This window comes from Amaranthus tricolor, chromosome 14 (assembly GCF_026212465.1).
Source record: "Amaranthus tricolor cultivar Red isolate AtriRed21 chromosome 14, ASM2621246v1, whole genome shotgun sequence".
NCBI lineage: Eukaryota > Viridiplantae > Streptophyta > Magnoliopsida > Caryophyllales > Amaranthaceae > Amaranthus > Amaranthus tricolor.
In genome coordinates this window covers 7,669,327-7,687,472 of record NC_080060.1, presented here as the reverse complement: position 1 = coordinate 7,687,472, position 18,146 = coordinate 7,669,327, and the positions used below count along the sequence as shown (strand labels likewise).

At 33.9% G+C, this 18,146-nt stretch overlaps 2 protein-coding genes across 3 annotated transcripts; one reads left to right on the top strand and one right to left on the bottom strand.

Annotated features, from left to right (window-relative positions):
* Nucleotides 1-505: 505 nt before the first annotated feature.
* Nucleotides 506-3,543, top strand: LOC130800077 (tubulin beta chain-like). The gene is made up of 3 exons (XM_057663428.1): nt 506-1,273; nt 2,134-2,403; nt 2,882-3,543. The coding sequence occupies exons 1-3, from the start codon at nt 880-882 to the stop codon at nt 3,541-3,543; spliced, it is 1,326 nt and encodes a 441-aa protein (XP_057519411.1). The 5' UTR covers nt 506-879.
* Nucleotides 3,544-4,350: 807 nt separating this feature from the next.
* On the bottom strand, nt 4,351-14,349 carry LOC130800075 (serine/threonine-protein kinase BSK3-like). 2 transcript variants are annotated; one of them, XM_057663427.1, is made up of 11 exons: nt 14,069-14,349; nt 13,400-13,604; nt 13,060-13,280; nt 12,132-12,267; nt 11,121-11,254; nt 9,554-9,659; nt 8,904-8,989; nt 8,207-8,395; nt 7,451-7,603; nt 5,794-5,907; nt 4,351-4,965 (listed from the first exon to the last, which is right to left on the bottom strand). In XM_057663427.1, exons 2-11 carry the CDS (start codon nt 13,476-13,478, stop codon nt 4,726-4,728), a joined length of 1,458 nt encoding a protein of 485 aa, XP_057519410.1. In that variant the 5' UTR covers nt 13,479-13,604; nt 14,069-14,349; the 3' UTR covers nt 4,351-4,725. The 2 variants fall into 2 exon arrangements, with proteins under 2 accessions (XP_057519410.1, XP_057519409.1); XM_057663426.1 differs by lacking the exon at nt 14,069-14,349 and adding an exon at nt 13,707-13,982.
* Between the last annotated feature and the right edge of the window lie 3,797 nt (nt 14,350-18,146).

Genomic DNA, 18,146 nt, shown 5'->3' with positions numbered 1-18,146 from the left:
AAGGAGAGCTGTTAATTGGGCCGGGTTGGGTGGGTCAATTTTTTAATGTGCCAGGCGGGTCAAGTTTATAAAGTTAATTTAATGATCTTTTAATCCGATTTGTAGTATGTTGGGTTTATTTGCCTATATATACAATAATGCCATATCAAAAAATATATAAAAAATGTGAGAATATTTTTATGGCAACCAAGCCCAAAAATGGCCCGACTTAGCCTAACCTTTACAGCAAAGCTTGATAATAACCCGGCACGCAATCGACCCGACTTGTTAATGAATCGTTTAAAAGTGATCTGAATCTTGACCCGTTAGAGGTTGATCTTACCCATCAAACACCTCTTTCGAAGAGTGAGAAAGCTAAGGGGGGAATGGAAAGGAGGGCCGACAATAGGTTGAGGAGAGCTTGGAGTGCATATGGTAGTGTGAGTGGAGGAGATAGTAATCTAGATGAGTACCCCACCAAATTATCCATTATAAAAAATATACAATTTTATTTTAGACATGGAACTAACAAAAATTTCTTATATGTTACGACATATAGATAAATTTAGAATTGAATTTAAATGTAGTATATATAACATCTTTTTACAGAATAATATAACTAAAAATATCGGACATCAAACTTATCTCTCTCTATTACTTTTGCTTTGACATGCCCTATTAACAAATATATTAGTAAGACATATTTAGTACATATATATTTCTCATTTGCCACCCTACAACATCCAACATTCTAGCATTTACCCTCCATCAAAAACCAAGAATTTATTTATAAACGTTTATTAAAAAATAAAATAAATCCCACTCTTGATCACCTCTAACCCATTTCATTAACACCTCACCTCTCTTAGTAAACATATAATTTTGTATAATCAAAGAACAATGAGAGAAATCCTCCATATTCAAGCAGGACAATGTGGTAACCAAATTGGTGCCCAATTTTGGGAGGTGGTTTGTAATGAGCATGGCATTGATTTCAGCGGGAAATACATGGGCGATTCGGCGTTGCAGCTCGAACGTTTCGATGTATACTACAATGAGGTGAGTGGGGGCAGATATGTGCCTAGAGCTGTGATGATAGATCTTGAACCAGGCACCATGGATGCCCTTAAAGCTAGTCCTTATGGCAATATTTTTAGGCCTGATAATTTTGTTTTTGCACAAAATGGTGCGGGTAATAATTGGGCTAAGGGACATTATACTGAAGGTGCTGAATTGATTGATTCTGTTCTTGATGTTGTTCGTAAAGAAGCTGAGAATTCTGATTCCTTGCAAGGTAACTTGCATTTTTTTTCTAATTCTTGCTTCTAATATTTGACGTGCGATAATCGAGTTGAGGGGCTCTCTTTGATCATGATATCCTCGTAATGAGGGTATTGGTTTGCCTTCTTTTCCACCCTTCACAGATCTACCTTTAGCGGAACTCATTGGGACGGTGATGATGATGATGAATATATGTGATTAGTATAATGCAAAAATGCGGTAAATGTTGATGCTGTAATGAGAGTGATGTGGTTATATTAACGCCAAATATCGTTAGGAAGCATGACATAACCCTCGAAATAGCCAAAATGCGTTTTTTAACACATTTACAAAGGGAGAAATATCCATTCATTTTTTGAAAACCTTTAAAACGCGATGAATAGATGCAATTTGGCCTTTTTTTCACCATAAAATGATGTCAATAAATCATTTCAACTTCACTTCAAAAAAAATAATCTATCGCAACAAAAAATACATAAACTTATAGTTGTAGCAATATGTTACATATCTCCTTGCGCAAGAGCCTTCAGACTAAAACTATAACAACTCGTCTTGTATGAGACGGGCTCACCATGAGAGGAGCCCATATAATTAGCCCATTTTTGTAATTCTTTAAATTATAAGTGATCACTTTAAGACACTAATTGTACATAGACCAGTCCAATAAAGATGGTCTCACAATGAGACCGTCTCATTTAAGAATTAGTGAAACTATAAATGTAGCATAACCCTCCATTTAAAATGACGGGTGAATAAGATTCTCTATCTCAATTCTCATCATGTTATATACATGAACATGAAATTTGACTTAATTTCGTTTTCACATGGATTACTTCTATTGAGTCTCTTAACAATGTGATTAAAACCATGTAGGTTTTCAACTATGTCACTCCTTGGGAGGAGGAACAGGATCAGGAATGGGGACCTTGCTGCTATCAAAGATCAAGGAGGAGTATCCTGACCGTATGATGATGACCTTTTCGGTGTTTCCATCACCTAAGGTGTCAGACACGGTGGTGGAGCCCTACAACGCTACGCTTTCTGTTCACCAGCTGGTGGAAAATGCTGATGAATGTATGGTGCTTGACAATGAAGCCCTATATGACATTTGCTTCCAAACTCTCAAGCTCACCAACCCTCGATGTATGCTACTAACATCGCATTTTTTCTCTTTATGTTCACGGGCAAAGACAGAAATTTAATTTAGGAGGTTAAATAGTCAATGCTGATGCACTATCAAAAATAATAATATAAAAACAAGTTAAAATTCTAAATTTTGTTTTTGGATGAGACGAGTCAATACAATTGCTCGCATGAAGATTCAAATTAGCCTTAGGTTTCATTTCTAAAGCTTTGACCTATGAACGTTACATGCTTTTGTGATTAATTACGCAACCTTTATATCATATCCGAGAAATTAGTAGAGCCCAAGTTGAAATCCAATGGGCCACGTCTTTTGGCCGAACAGACTAGCTAGGCCTCCCTCGACCACCTTTAAGCTTGGCTCATGTTACAATCAAGCCGGTTCACCAAGAAAGATTTGTGAGAAAATTTGCTTAATACTTCTATGTTCCTTTATTAATGTAAATTTAACTTCCGGTTTTTATTGTAAACAATGCAGTCGGTGACCTGAACCACCTTATATCAGCAACAATGAGCGGTGTAACATGTTGTCTTCGTTTCCCCGGACAACTGAACTCTGATCTCCGAAAGCTAGCAGTAAACTTGATCCCCTTCCCTCGTCTCCACTTCTTCATGGTCGGGTTTGCTCCCTTGACTTCCCTCGGCTCCCAGCAATATCGATCCTTGTCCATCCCCGAACTCACCCAACAAATGTGGGACGCCAAGAACATGATGTGTGCAGCAGACCCTCGTCATGGGAGGTACCTCACAGCATCAGCAATGTTCCGAGGCAAAATGAGCACGAAAGAAGTAGACCAACAAATAACTAATGTTCAAAACAAGAATACATCTTACTTTGTCGAATGGATACCAAACAATGTCAAGTCTAGTGTATGTGACATCCCACCCACTGGGCTTCCTATGTCTTCGACTTTTATAGGAAATTCGACTTCTATTCAAGAGATGTTTAGAAGGGTTTCGGAACAGTTTACTGTCATGTTTAGGAGGAAGGCTTTCTTGCATTGGTACACCGGGGAAGGTATGGATGAAATGGAGTTTACAGAGGCTGAGAGCAATATGAACGATTTGGTGTCCGAGTATCAGCAGCATCAGGAAGCGGGTGTCGAACTCGAGGAAGAGTACGAGGAAGAAGAAGCTTAGTTCTAAAACTATTATGGCCCGTTTGATAGGTGGTATTACACAGTGGTAATAGGAATGAAAACTAGTGTGATTTTGGTTGAAAAATCTCTTGCTACCTTGATGGCCATTCTTATCCAACTTCAATCATCTCATTTCTTCACAAAATTTCATTCCAATGCATTACTATTGGGAAAGGTAGTATTAGGTGGTAGTGAAAATTTGTATCAAAGTTTCATCACCGTATAAATTATATGAAACTTTTGATGAAATTTACACTATAAATCATTCCATTACCACCATTTAGTACCACTAACCAAACGGGTCGCTAGAATTCTTTTTAACAAAGGGGAGATTAATACAGTTTAATCTTTTCTATGTGTTCATATAGCAAACAGAAGCAAGAAGCAAGAGGGAGGTTCTTATTTTGTTAAGAGGAATTGAATTTGTTTGGATGTAATTGATCACTACATCCTATATTTTATATGTACTATATACTTCATAACCATTTTAAATTTCCATGTTTTACAAGATAGAGTTTTGATCATGCTTGTAGGTTGTGAAAATCAAACACCAGTAACAATTATGAAAGGAAAAGTATTCGACTATTTGGTCAACCTAAAATTCTCCTACTATTTGTCTATTCTTCATCAATTGCGATACGCTTCTAGGTTTAGTAATGAGAAACTATGCATCGTATTTCTTTCATCCACTTGTTTCTTTGTCTCTACTTACTACCAAAACTAAAAAGCAGACGATTACGACAGAGGATTAAACAAAGTTGTTTCATTATAGAGAATGGATCGAGTAAGAGTGAAAAGAGAAGGACCACTAAACCAAAAGCCATGTCAAACTGGTAAAATTCAACACATCACTCAATTTTTCAGTCTGTTTAGAAAGTACAAAGTCGAGCAAGAATGTTCGCCAAATAATGTGTGTAACAAAAGGGCCTTCCTGAGGGAACGTAGATACTAGCAGTATGTGATTCACCTATACAATACAATCTTCACTATACGATTCTGCACAAAAACGAAAAAACGAAAAAACGAAAAAACGCTCTTTAAAATCGAAATAAATGCCCATTAGCTCACTAAAACAAACAACCCTGTAAAGTGCAAGTGAAGAATGATGATTACACAAAATCTGTTTTGTAGATCCTTGACCAACTTCATGTAGATTGATACTAGACCCACGAAAATACGACTATCAAGTACTATGCTTCTTCTCGAGAGCTGATCCCTCTTTCAGAGCCAGCTGTGCTTCATTATCTTTACCGAGGGCAAACAAAGCAGCAGCCTGCAAATACGAAGCAATATGCCATACTGGAGATATAACTTGTGCTTGCGATGCATCGTCGAGTGCTTCTTGTGGCATGTCGCTCATGAGATAACATAGACTACGTCGTGCAAAAGCTGTTGGCGAAAGCATGGTTCCGACATCAATAAACTGGAAAAATAGAAACATGATAACATTGTTAGCTCAATCTCTAACGTAAAAGAAACTTGCTTATTACATCACACTCGAAATATTCGACATCGGTGGTCAAACCTTGCTAACATGGACCAGTAATCAATCATGATATGTTATCGTAAAATCATTAAATGGATTGAACACTAAGCAACAAAGTTACACAAACATTTAAAAGCCATGAGGGACGAGTTCAGAAAGGAAAGGGGAAAACACTGAGCTATGAAGCAGGAAAACTACAAATTAAAGGCGCTCAATCAACTAAAACCATTGTTCTGACAAAACCAGTGTCACATGATTTGCTAATCTTCTCGCAAATTGCGTAACGAAAAAAGCGAATGATGGTCGGTTTTGGACTATTCTTAGAAAATTTGAGCGGATCGCGAATTCAAATGTCGAATTTGCTAGCGAATTATGTTACACTAGACAGAACTCAAAACTTTGCCCGCCCAGTCCCAAAAATATAAAAACCCATTCAAGATCATGTAATTTGTTGTCCATTCTTGATGGAACTACAAATTTATAGTTTTTGGCTTTTAATAGTAATGAATATAATAAAATGACTTGTGATAAAATGTGCACTTCTTATTTATTTGAAGTTTCAGAAGATGTTCGCCATCAAGGTCAACCGGAAACAATATTCTTGTTATTACAAGGGTAAGTCTGCGTACCCTTGATACTCCAAAAGTCCAAACCCTACCATGGTGGGAACCACTTCACGGAAATAGGGTGATGAAACGCTGTACATACACGTAATTTGATGGCAGAAGAATTAACCAAAGAAATGGGTGTCTATAGAGGACATACTTGAGTGTAGCATTCTATTGCTGTCTTGAAATCCTTTTGTCTAAATGCAACATCACCCTTTTTCTTAGAGATTAGAGTATCCTGCATTTGGCTGGTCCACATCTGAAACGAAAGCTGCCAACGCAACAAAAAGATCCATTAGGCAGAAGATTAGACTGATGCCAACGAAACAGGCAAAAACAGTTTGGCACGGGAAGATACCGTCAAACACCTATCTAAGCCCTTCAACTATGATCAAGAATACTAACAGGTATATCTAAGAAGGAATATCTAAGAAAAATACAAATCGAATTATCATGAAGATCTACAATGAAGAGAGGCAAAGAAAAGTAAAGGGTACTCTGTAACATCCTAAATTTTGTAGAAAAATATGTTGGGAAAGTGCTATAAAAACTAAAAATATATATTCAATAAATTCATTTTGATTAGGGAGAAAATAGAGAAAGAAAGTCACATTACATCCTACTTAAATGTTTGAGATCTTATTTTGGAAAAATAAAGTAAATAGGAGTAAGAGTCTATAGTGTGTACATCACCATTGGCTTAAACCACAAGATAAGGTAGTAATAACAGTATGTTTGGTTATTGGTACTAAATGATGGTAATGAGATGATTTGTAGTTGAATTTTCATGAAACGTACCATGTCATTCCCATGGTAGTGAAACTTTTAATCATTAAAAAGTTTTTTATATTCACATTTTTTCATCACCGCCTAATACCACCCTCCAAACTCTACTAATTAAAGGTTACCGTAAAACTTCTTGGTCAAAAATTACTTCTCTAGCATCCACAATAACAATATGGTTTGGCTTATACTCAAAATTTTCGTGGCACCTACTAAAGTGATAGTTCTTTATGCATATTAGGAGTCGGTGGATATAAGATCTTCATTCCTTATTGGTTGACCGTAGGGTTCTAAATTCTAATACACTTTTAGCGGTTCCTCGAAGGCGAGCCTTTTCTTACGCTTTAGACAACAATTTCAAGTACGAGAACTCATACTTTCAAATAATAGCCAATCGTTCCCGGTCTCAATTGGGTAGTTTTTGAAAGTACATGTTTTTGTACTCGAAATTGTTTCTTCTTTTAGATGGCTCGTCCTCGACAAACTCCCTGAAAGTTTACTAGAAACCCAATTGAGGAACCCTACCATCAATCATTGAGGAGGAATGGAGAATCACCACAACTTCATCTCCATTAATGTATGTAATAACGCAAGTAGGCTCATTCTTTTTCTTGTATGGATTGAGTGAAAATATAAGAGTGTGATGATAGTGGTTTTCGTCATGCAGATTTTAAAAGTTTTCGATGAAGTAGATAGTGAGGACAATAGGATTCAATATTTCTTTTCTCAATTTTTAGAGGTTGAAGAAGATGAAGAATTTTATGATCGAGAGAAGAGAATGAAGGCTATATTTATGTAATAAAACTCATTTAAACGAGAAATTTGTCACCCTTTAAAATTCGAAAAGGGCACAGTACTTATTTTCATCACTAGCACAACTACTTCGGTTAATGGCATGATCCAGGTGTAGCATAACCATATTACCTGAACTCTAACTTTTGCCCTTTTGTCTACTATTGGCATACACGCAGTTAAAAAGTCAGAGCCTCAGTAATAAACGACTATTTTAGTTTAAAGAATCGGGTACAAACCTCGGTGGCAGCTCCTTCATCATCTTTATACCCAAGACTTTCCAATATTTCATGTATGGCCGTCAAATCTTTTCTTGAACAAGCTTCCCCAAGAGGAGAAAGATTTATATCTGCTGCACCATGAGGTATCCCCATCAACACATGAGATGGAACCTGCAGAAGGGACATCAGAATTTTTAATACCCAATATTAATCAAGCTTTACATCCGAAAGGCCAATAAGGATGTAACGTGTAAGCGAAAAAAAACTCCTAAAGAAAACAAGTGGGATAGTTACGTAAAGATCACAAGTAATCAGTAAATAGCAGAATTTTCACCATTTAGTAGGAAATTTTGATCATAAAGTTGTAATAGTTGTCTTAAGATTTCCATATCCTTTACTAGTAATTATTAGTGACTATTATAGTGTAAAAACAAGGTTGCATCGCATCACATTGGGGCATTGTTAAGGTTTTCAAAATAAATAAACCGATATTTCCCACGCTGTAAAGCTGTTTAAAAAAATTGTGTTTTGGGTCGTATCAAGTGACCGCGTCACTTCCATTACTGTATCGGCATTCCGTTATGGCGATGCAACGTTATCGCGTTCTGTTAACCACGTGCCATGTGTCGGAGTGTCAATCCCACAGCACGACACTATCCAGAAAAACATAGTTTTGGCTTGTATTAATGTGTGTCAGATCATCTGATTTCTTAGTGAATAGGAGGGAGTAACAGGCAAACGCAAGGAATTAAACAAAAGAGTAAAAATGCAAACCTCGGTTTCCTTTTGAAGAGGAACCAAAGAAGCAACCAGTGACTTGGGATTTGGCCTTTCACGTGGCTCATATTGCAGACACCTTGAAGCTAAACGTACTAGTTCAGTCCCATCGTCGTTTGAAAACTGGCCTTCCAAGCAAGAATCCATCAATGTTTGTATATTTCTGTCACGAATCAGATCAAGAGCCTGAAAGTTTTTAATTTACGTTCAGACTATTATAGTAATTACAGTCGGCAATAAAATCCAAACACATATCAAACAATTTGGACCTAACACCATGATCAGTCTTTACATATTTAGTATGTAAACAAAATGTTAAAAAAAAATTTCTGACTTTTTTTATTATTTAGAATTTTTTATGTAAATTTTCAAAAATTTTCTCTAATTTTACATTAATTTTCAATTTAATTTTTTGGTAAATTACCTACTATAATAGCATCCGGTTACCCGAGTTTAAATACCCCTAAAGTTGGGATTATTCATGGTTAATCAATAGATGGGATTATTGTAGGAAAATCATAAAAATATTATATCATTCTAGATAATTTTACTTTAATAAAATGTGCTGAAATGCTATCAAGTTTACCTTGATTTTATGTTTCACATTGTTTATGTCCAAATAAGTGAATATTAACAATACAGAAATACAACATTTCAGCAACTACAGAAAATCAGATATAAACAAGAGACTTACATGGCTCGGAGGGATGTGCTTTCCACTTAATAAATCAAGCAAAAGCGTCCCAAAACTATAAATGACACTCTCTGGAGTCACTCTACCTATTGAGAAAAGCATTGCAGATGCATCAGAATTTAATACAACAAATTCAATCATCTACTGTTAAATAACTAAAGCACCAAGTAGGTACGGAAACAGCCAACTCAAACTAATAACTAATAGAAATATCAAATCAATATATAATATTGGACTATTAAAGAAAAATCAAATCAATATGTAATATTAGACTATTAGACAAAAATCACATCAAAATATACTCCTTTGTCCCACTCATTTTGCATCATTTTAGATTATGATGTGATAGCTTTTTTAGTTAAAGGATGCAAAATGTTGAGACAAAGGAATATATTATTAGTCTATTAGTTACTCAATTTTTGTAATTGATACATCATGTATTTCTATTTTCTCCGTTAATCTTTAAATATGAGATTTACCACAAATAAATCCAACAAGTGGAAAATTAGCCCCCTAACAATATTCATAAGGCTAATGCCAATCTACGGTACCTTCTTTGTCTCTGACTACACCTTAATGTGTACACAGCTGAAATGAGAACACTAAAGATGTATAACCAAATCAAAGAATGTGTTCCGATGACCACTTACCGGTCCTCAAATACTCAGGTGGAGTAAAGGCCAAGTTGGTACTGTAGCTTTTCCCATCTCTACTATTTTTCATTAAGCCGAAGCAGGAAAGTCGAGGATCACCTTCCTACAAAAGGAAGAAAGAACAGGGATACTTAAAACGTCACACCAGATTGTAAGACCTAAAAATTAGAAAAACAATGAATTTCATTCTACTTCTCTTTTTTTAGTAATAGAAAATCCTTTTCATAAGCAAGAATAATGGTCCTCTTAAAATAATGATAAAACTAGGCAATTAAAATCTTAATAAAGTATGATGAATTTTATCAATTTTCTTTTTCTATTCATAAATTATTTTGCCACCCAACAAAGTAAAAAAAACTACATCTACTTACAAAACTTGTTCTCAAGTATTAAAGACTTTTCATCCCAACGTCAATGTGTTCAAGCAAGGAGCTCCCTGCTCCTTCATACACCAAAAGGCTACAATAAACACCCAACATGTCAGAAGGTTCTAAAGAGCTCTAGATGTGAGAATCAAGATTAGGCTAGTGGATAAGGGCTTTTTCTTTCACACTTGTGACAGAGATTTGATTCTCACCACCTACAGGAAGGATTTATTCCCTCGACCCCCTCTCCCTCCTTGTTGGGATCTCTAACCTACCCCAGAGCAATAAAAGAGCTCCAAATGTACTCAACCTCACCTCTATTAGTGATGAACTAAAAATGTGATTGTTTCTGATAGGCTTGTAGGAGAACAAAATTTCTATAGCCAAACCAATCAATATATAATAACACATGTGTGAAAAAAACAAAAACTTAAGTCTTTCAGCTTCCAAATGTTCGTTTTCTTCATACTTTTAACATAATTGGTATTTGGTCATAATAGAAGTAATAGAACTTATAGAAGCGTAATTTTGCTAGAGAAGGCACATGTCAAAGTTCATGGTAATGCTTATTCAACTCCAACAATTTTTTCTTCATAAATTCATTTACATTCATTAGCACTTGAGGAGTGGTATTATGTGGATATGAAAAAATTGTGAAGAAAAAACACATGTTTGAGGGTGGAGTTATATTACTATGGTAATGACAAAACACTTCTATGAAAAATTAAACTAGGTATCATTCTCAATACCTTCATTTATAACCAGCTCTCATTGTATAAAAATGTAACGGTCACGAACTTAGTGATGCGATAAAGGAGGTGATACGGTTGTGTGTAGCCAAATATCAACCAAAGCCATGAAATATCCCTTGAAAACAACTAGAATATGGGGCTTTTTACACATTTATGATGTAGTAATTTCAATTTGGTTGATTGGATATTTTTAGCCAATAAGCTATGATGCGGGCATGCGGCCTTGCTTTTTGCAATATGTCAAGTACCAAACAAGTTGTAAAGTCATAGTTTTCAACTTCTTAGAGTGCTTTATTGGTGTTATATTATAGATGCTACTGGATAAGGATCAGAAACTGAACAAGAATCACCAAACATAACAACCAAACATTGAGAAACAAAAAACTGAAAAGAGGAGACTAAAAAAGTGAAGTTCCTAACTTAAAAAAGGAATGAAATCAAGGTTACCTCATCAAACAAAACTCTATAAGCATTGAGATCGTGATAAAGAGCACGTCCCTTACTGGTACAGTATTCTAAGGCCTGTGCAAGATACAATGCCACCCTTAACCGCATTGCCCATTTCATCGGATGTGCTTCCCCTGTGCCAACCACAAATTCTTTTTAAAGAACAACCACTACAAAGTGCACTAAGATTTTCACACACACAAAACAAGATGAAATTCATCTTAAGCAATACAAGAGCTAAATGACTATACATGGAGAAAACCAAATGGGACTAAAAAGACAATTGAGATGTAAGACAAACAGAAATGGAACATTTGAGAAGAAAACATCTTAGATATATAAGAAATAAAAAAAAACCACTACACAAAAATACAAGTTGAATGTGCAAATTTGAAAGACAACTTTTGAAGTAAGCTAGTTGTAACTCTTCCTATCAACAATTGAGATCACACTTAGACCTGTCAGATAAGGGATGGGCCGGACTTATATTAAAATGGGCTCAGTTGGGTCGAATCTTATCAAAAAGAAAACACGCTCAATTAGATGAGTCCTCTCAGCCCACTCCAATTCGACCTGGCACGTTTATAGTTTTGTTCTTTCAAATTTTGATTGAAATAAGCATGTCAAATTGAGTAAAATGTCCAATAATTTTATTACTTACTTTTATCACTTATGAATTTATGATTCAATTATCGACTCTTATAAATCACTGTCATAGTTCAAGCAAAATAACAACAACAACAACAACAATAATAATAATGATAATAATAATGGTCCCTTTTAAGGCCCGTATAAAGCCTATTTTTAGTCCGCTCCATTTATGTAAATAAAGGGCCCTTTGAAGCACGACCCTTTAAAGCCTAGCCCATTTAAAGCCCGTGCATTTAAGGGTAGGATTCAAGCACTCGGACTCGGCCCCGGCCCCGGCCCCGTTCCACAGGTCTAATCACATTCCATCAAGTTGCAGCACCCAAACAAAATACAGAATACAAAAGGTTCATTAAAACTCACAATGAAATAGATGCTTTGCAAGTGTTTCGTTCGGCATAAACTCTGCAACAAGTAATCTCTCATCACCTTCACAACAACAACCCAATAGATTGGCTAATCTATTGCTTCGCAGCTGACCTACTGCTTTCGCTTCTTCCTATTTTGAAAAAACACATGAAAGAAATTATTAGACCATTCATAGGATTGAATTAAATACATCTACGTGGAATTATTGCAACAATACTCATTAGTCTAACAACCCACTAGCAAAGGACAAATCTCATGGAATTTTGTAATAAATTTTGTCTTAGGAAGAAGACCAATATTCCGGATGATGCATAAGGGAGGAAAAATTAGCTCTCTTGACCTCAAAGGAGGATAAAATTACTACATCACATATACAAAAACAAACAATGCCAAAGCATTAATCCCAACAATATAGTATTGGCTGCGAGTACCAAAACAAAATAACATGTAAAATCATTGCTAATAAAGAACATACTTTATTCGACCATATATATCACAAATTTGCATTCAAGAAAATAATATAACAGGTTACATATATTCTTCTCCTTCATCAATTCTTATCAAATGTCATATAGAAGTACTATTGTAAATCCCAATTTACCTCGTCATTCTTCACTTCCAATGTCCACTCATCTTCGGCCTACCTCTTTCTCGTCAAACGTTCTCAAGGTTTCAAGCTTCCACTCTTCTAACTAGGCAAACTAGTTCATTTAAATTTTAATAAGTTTGTATCTTAATATATCTTTTAATCTTTTCCTCACATAAGATGGAAAGTGGATAAACTAGGCTAGCAAACCCATAATAAAAACAAAAGACAACACAACACATTCAAGTTATGATACAAATAAGCATGGATTAAACGATGACAAATGCAGCACCATTCATGAAACAAAATAGACCTAATACTAACTATATTTCATACCAAGAATTGACGGGCATCAGGCCAAGCGGACCTATTGAAACGTTTTACAGCAATCTTCTTTTGATTTTCCAGCTTCCCTTTAAACACAATATTAGGCGCCTTCTCTCCATGTTCAGAAACTATATTTTCAACTGCAAAGCTAGATGTAGCAATCCTAAGTTGTTCAATGCTGTACTCACGAAACGCAGGCACATCACCGACCTCACCCTTCTGTTCATTATCTGATAAACAACGCACCAAACTCTAAGACATGATACTAAAACATCATTCAAAAACCCAATTGCATACTAAAATTACCGACTGTACGCAATCACCATGTACAAGTTACGAAAGAAATCACCTTTATCAGGCTCCGAAATTGCTCTATCATGCCCGGCATCCCAGCAACAAACTGATAGTTTCGAGCAGTGACACCCCATTACAACCCAACAAGATCAGAATCCAAGCTAATAACCCTTTACCAGAAGCCACAATTTATACACATAACCAAGCAACATTTATGAAGAAACCTTGGGAAATTCAACTGTACATTTACTGCCTGTACACTGCAAAATGGATAAAACTAAATGAAGATTCACACAAATAATACAAGCATCAACAAACAAATATTGGGTTTTTCATGTAAATTACTAAATTTCATACACAACCTTGCATCTTATTAAATGACAAGTAGATAAAATTCATGGGCAATTATACACACACCATGGAAACTCAATAAATGACAAAAAAATTTATTAAATTTCAAACTTCATTTATATAATCCAACTGGAAAAATGAATTTCAAAATTAAGCCAATGGATTTAAATACCAACAAAAAGGGGAAGACAGAGATCACGAGACATTCCATTTCACACAGTATAATTACTAATTAGTCAGGTGACAATCATGAGTCAAACAAATTTCTCAAAAGTAGAGTCATAAAGAAAACAATATCCAAAACTATAAAATTAACCATCAATTATTCAAATTCATAATTGTTCTCTAAGTATTGCAAAATAATAGGCATTACCTCAAGTTTACACCATGCAAATTGAAACCCCAACAAGAAAATGCAAAAAGATTTGAACTTTTACTCAAATTCTTCAAAAGATGCTTTTTTACAACATACCCACTTCAATTTAACCTCTTCTTGATCAAATCACTTAGCAACCTAAAAAATTGGGTCAATTTTAAAGATGGGTTTTTAAAAATAATAAGGGGTTCATGCGTTGGAAGCTTAAAGATGTGTTTTAAAACTATGTTGTTGAAAACTTGTAGACTTGTAGTACTCTTGTTGTTGTACCAATTACCATGGTGAGTTTTTAACAAAATAATAATATTTGATAATAAATAGAGCATGATATTGAATTGCATAAATAAAATTTAAAAAAAAAATTATACTTATTAAAAAATGATGAGTTATTGTCTAAATTTAAAAATAATGCAAAATTAATCAAATAAATCAAAATAGCAAATAAAGTTAAAGGAGTGCAATAAAGTAAAAAGAAATTTGGGTTAATCTTTCTATAGGTGGTGTGATATTACAATGATAAACGGCGAAGTCTTGAAACTTTAAAGTGCCTATAATTTTCTTGAAATTTTTTTATTTGCTAGTCTTTTGAAAGGCGTATTTCAAGTTCAATCCATTGAAGATTAATGTTTATTTATCATATTTTTAATGCCTATTTACATTATCCTTAATGCTTACTTATAGTATCCTTAATGCCTACTTTTAATATCTTAAATGTCTGCTAACATCATTTTTAATACCTACTTATAATATTTTAAAAAACATATAATAGACCGGTTTAATTAGAAATGATCTCTCAAAGAGACCTGTCTCTTACAAGAATTTGTATTTTTTATTAAAGTAAATTAAAAAAAAATCAAAAAACTAATTGAGAATCAAATTGTAATCTTGAGAAAAGGCATGTTTTTCTAGATTTGGGTTAATAAAGAAATGTCAACCTGTTGGCTTTTCTTTTCTAACTCTTGAAATTCCAAAAGTCAAAAAACTTTACCAAAATCCACCGACATGAAAACCCACCACTCTTACAAATTTTATTATTATTATTATTACAAATTACAATTAAAAAGTTGTGAGACCAGGTAATCAATTGATGTCCCAAAATCAGTAGTATAGTGAGTATCGAGTAGTAATATTATATAGAAAAATAATTAGTATACGTAGAGAAAAAAATTTCCTATATAATTTTATTTGAATTATGATCTGGTATTAGCTGGTTTAAATAATGGCCGACTTGTTTAGGCTGTCATATATAATTCATTTTGGCCTTTTTTACTTTATTGATGATAAAAAAATTATTCTCACTAATCTCACATATTGTTCATGTAATGTGAAGAATTTCTAATACTAATTATTTTAAAATAATCTAACTTTAGTATATATTTTTTGCCGACAACACTCATTGACATATTTTAATTGGCTACTGTAGGTACTTGTCACCAAAGAGAAGTTGGGGTAGACCAAACAAGAAGCATAAGAAGTAAGAAGAAATGAGGGTAACGACTAGTACGTAAGGGTGTTGTCAGCAAAAATTATACAAAGGTTGGATTATTTAGAAATAATCAATAGTCAACAGCTAGAGGTGTTCATTCAGGTGATCGAGTTGGTTTCGGACTGGTATCATTCGATTCGATTGTATTTCAAATCGGTTATATTTCAGATGCGTGTTGTGACGAGTCACACTCGGGTCGGGTCGGTTAGTCACGGTTTGGTTGAAAGATCGGTTTTTCGAGCTATCGGGTTAGCATCAGTTCGGTGTCGGCTGAAGTTTGTGTCGAGTTCATTCGGTCTCGTGTTGTCATCGGTTAATAATTGGTTTGGTTTTACTGGGTACAGATCGGGTTCGGGTATTTTTCAAGTAGAATTCAGCTACGAATTGCGAATTACTAATTAGTATTGATCGAGTCAGTATCAGATTAAGTTATTAGTCATTTTTTAATTGATGATAAAATTTATTACTCAAAGCAAAATAGTGAAAATGCAAATCAATATGTGATCATTATTACATTGTTACTTTTACTTGTTTGACTAGAAATTAAAATTATAAAGTTCTATCAATTTTCATCTAATTCGATTAAAAGTAGTTAAATAAACATTGACCATTGATTATTAACTCTAAATATATGAAACCATGTATTTATAAAATTATTTTATTCAAATATTTATCACTTTATTAAAATAACTAATAAGATGATTGAATATGAATCGATCATACTTTTATGTAAAAAATTGGTTCAGGTTTACAGTAGTTTGATCTAAACTTCGTTTGGGTTAAGTCGGTTTTAGCCGGATCAAGTTCGGTCTCGAGCATGATTTGGGTCGAATATGACTCGGGTCGGTCATTATTAGGTTTGGGTAATCTCGGTTAATGTTTATGTGTCAGTTAGAAAAATCGGTTACAGCTTGGGTTCAGTTTTCCCATTTTCGATTGTCAACCGGTTCGGGTATAGCTTCGAGCCAAGTAATGTCGGTTCGATAAACCTAAAAAAATAACACATTTTTTGGTTTGTTTACTTTCGATTTCGAATCGGATTTTCAAGTCGGGCCACTTTTAAACAGCTCTATCGACAGCAAATAGCCAATATGTTATATTATTCAAGACCATTTTAAAAAAAATTACAAGGGTGCAAATTTGCATGTTTTTTCCAAGTGAACAATGTCTATCATCATGCCAGCTTCACGGTCTGCATGAATTCTTAAGACATAAACCACAGGGACAATTAAATTATATAAATAGAATTAAAAGTGAAAAAATATGAGAACAAAATAAAAGAAATTAATTGAAATATCTCTCAAAATAAAGTTACTACAAAGTAAAATAAATGGATCAAAATATTAATAAAAGCAAACTGATAATAAAAAAACACTCATATTGGCATAAAGCATATGTGAATGATGATATACACAAAAGAAAAGGTGAATGATGATGATGATCATAAAGGAATATGGATGGTCGAGAAAATTGGAATAATGATGCCGCCTAAATTTAATAGGTAGTCTTCCTGATTATTATTGTTAATCAACTAGTAATACTACTTTATTTACTTTTTTACATGGCTACATTTAATTTAGAAATGAATAATAATAATAATAATAATAATAATAATAATAATAATAATAATAATATGATCATTTTTAAGTTTACTATGTTACTTGACAAATTTGATCATTTTTTTACTTTTCATGTGGTTTTGAGTTTGCCTCACATAACTCAAAAGATCTCATGCATATATTTGACTAATCAATCGATCTTCTGGGAAATTAATTTTCTGAGAGACGTCGAGACCTGACCTATTCAAGCTTAATTAAAAAAAGATGATAACTAATTTGTGTAACTGCTACGCTTACTCGGTATGTTCGTTTTATGATACCTCAAAAATAGACATTCAGAATATGTCAAGTAAGGGTTCATAGAATGTTAAGTAGGCATTTAGTATACCTCAAGTAGGTATTTAGTGTACCTCAAGTAAGGGTTTAAAATACCTCAATTAGACATTTAGTGTATTTCAAGTAGACATTTAGGATATCTCAAGTAGGATTTTAGAATACCTTAAGTTGACATTTCGGATACGTTAAGTAGGGTTTAAAGATACCTCAAGTAGAGGAGAGATAATTTTGTCACTAAAAATGTAATTAATTTAAACTTGTGACCAATAATAGTCTATATATGTAGGTTTCGAACCTACATCTTTTATGCAATTGCACAATGCTCTACTAATTGAGCTAATAGACTTAAGGATGTCAAATAACTAAATCTATAAACAAACATGATTAATGATTTGCAAATGCAGTAGTAAAATATACGTTGGGACCAAAACCATGAAGCATTATTTTGGTTATAAAGAGAATTATTTCATAAATTCGAGAAGATTGGAAAGAGTTGGGCTATCTACTTTGTAGGCCTTTTTGCCTAAACTTAGATTTGTAACAAATTTTGCGTATTACAACTTTATAGTTTAGTACTTTTGTAAATTACAGCTTTAAAGTTCAGTATTTTTGTAAATTACTGCCTTAATGTTTATTTTTGCGAATTAATAAAGCCATTAAAGTATCAAATTTTACATGTTCAGGCCAAAAACAC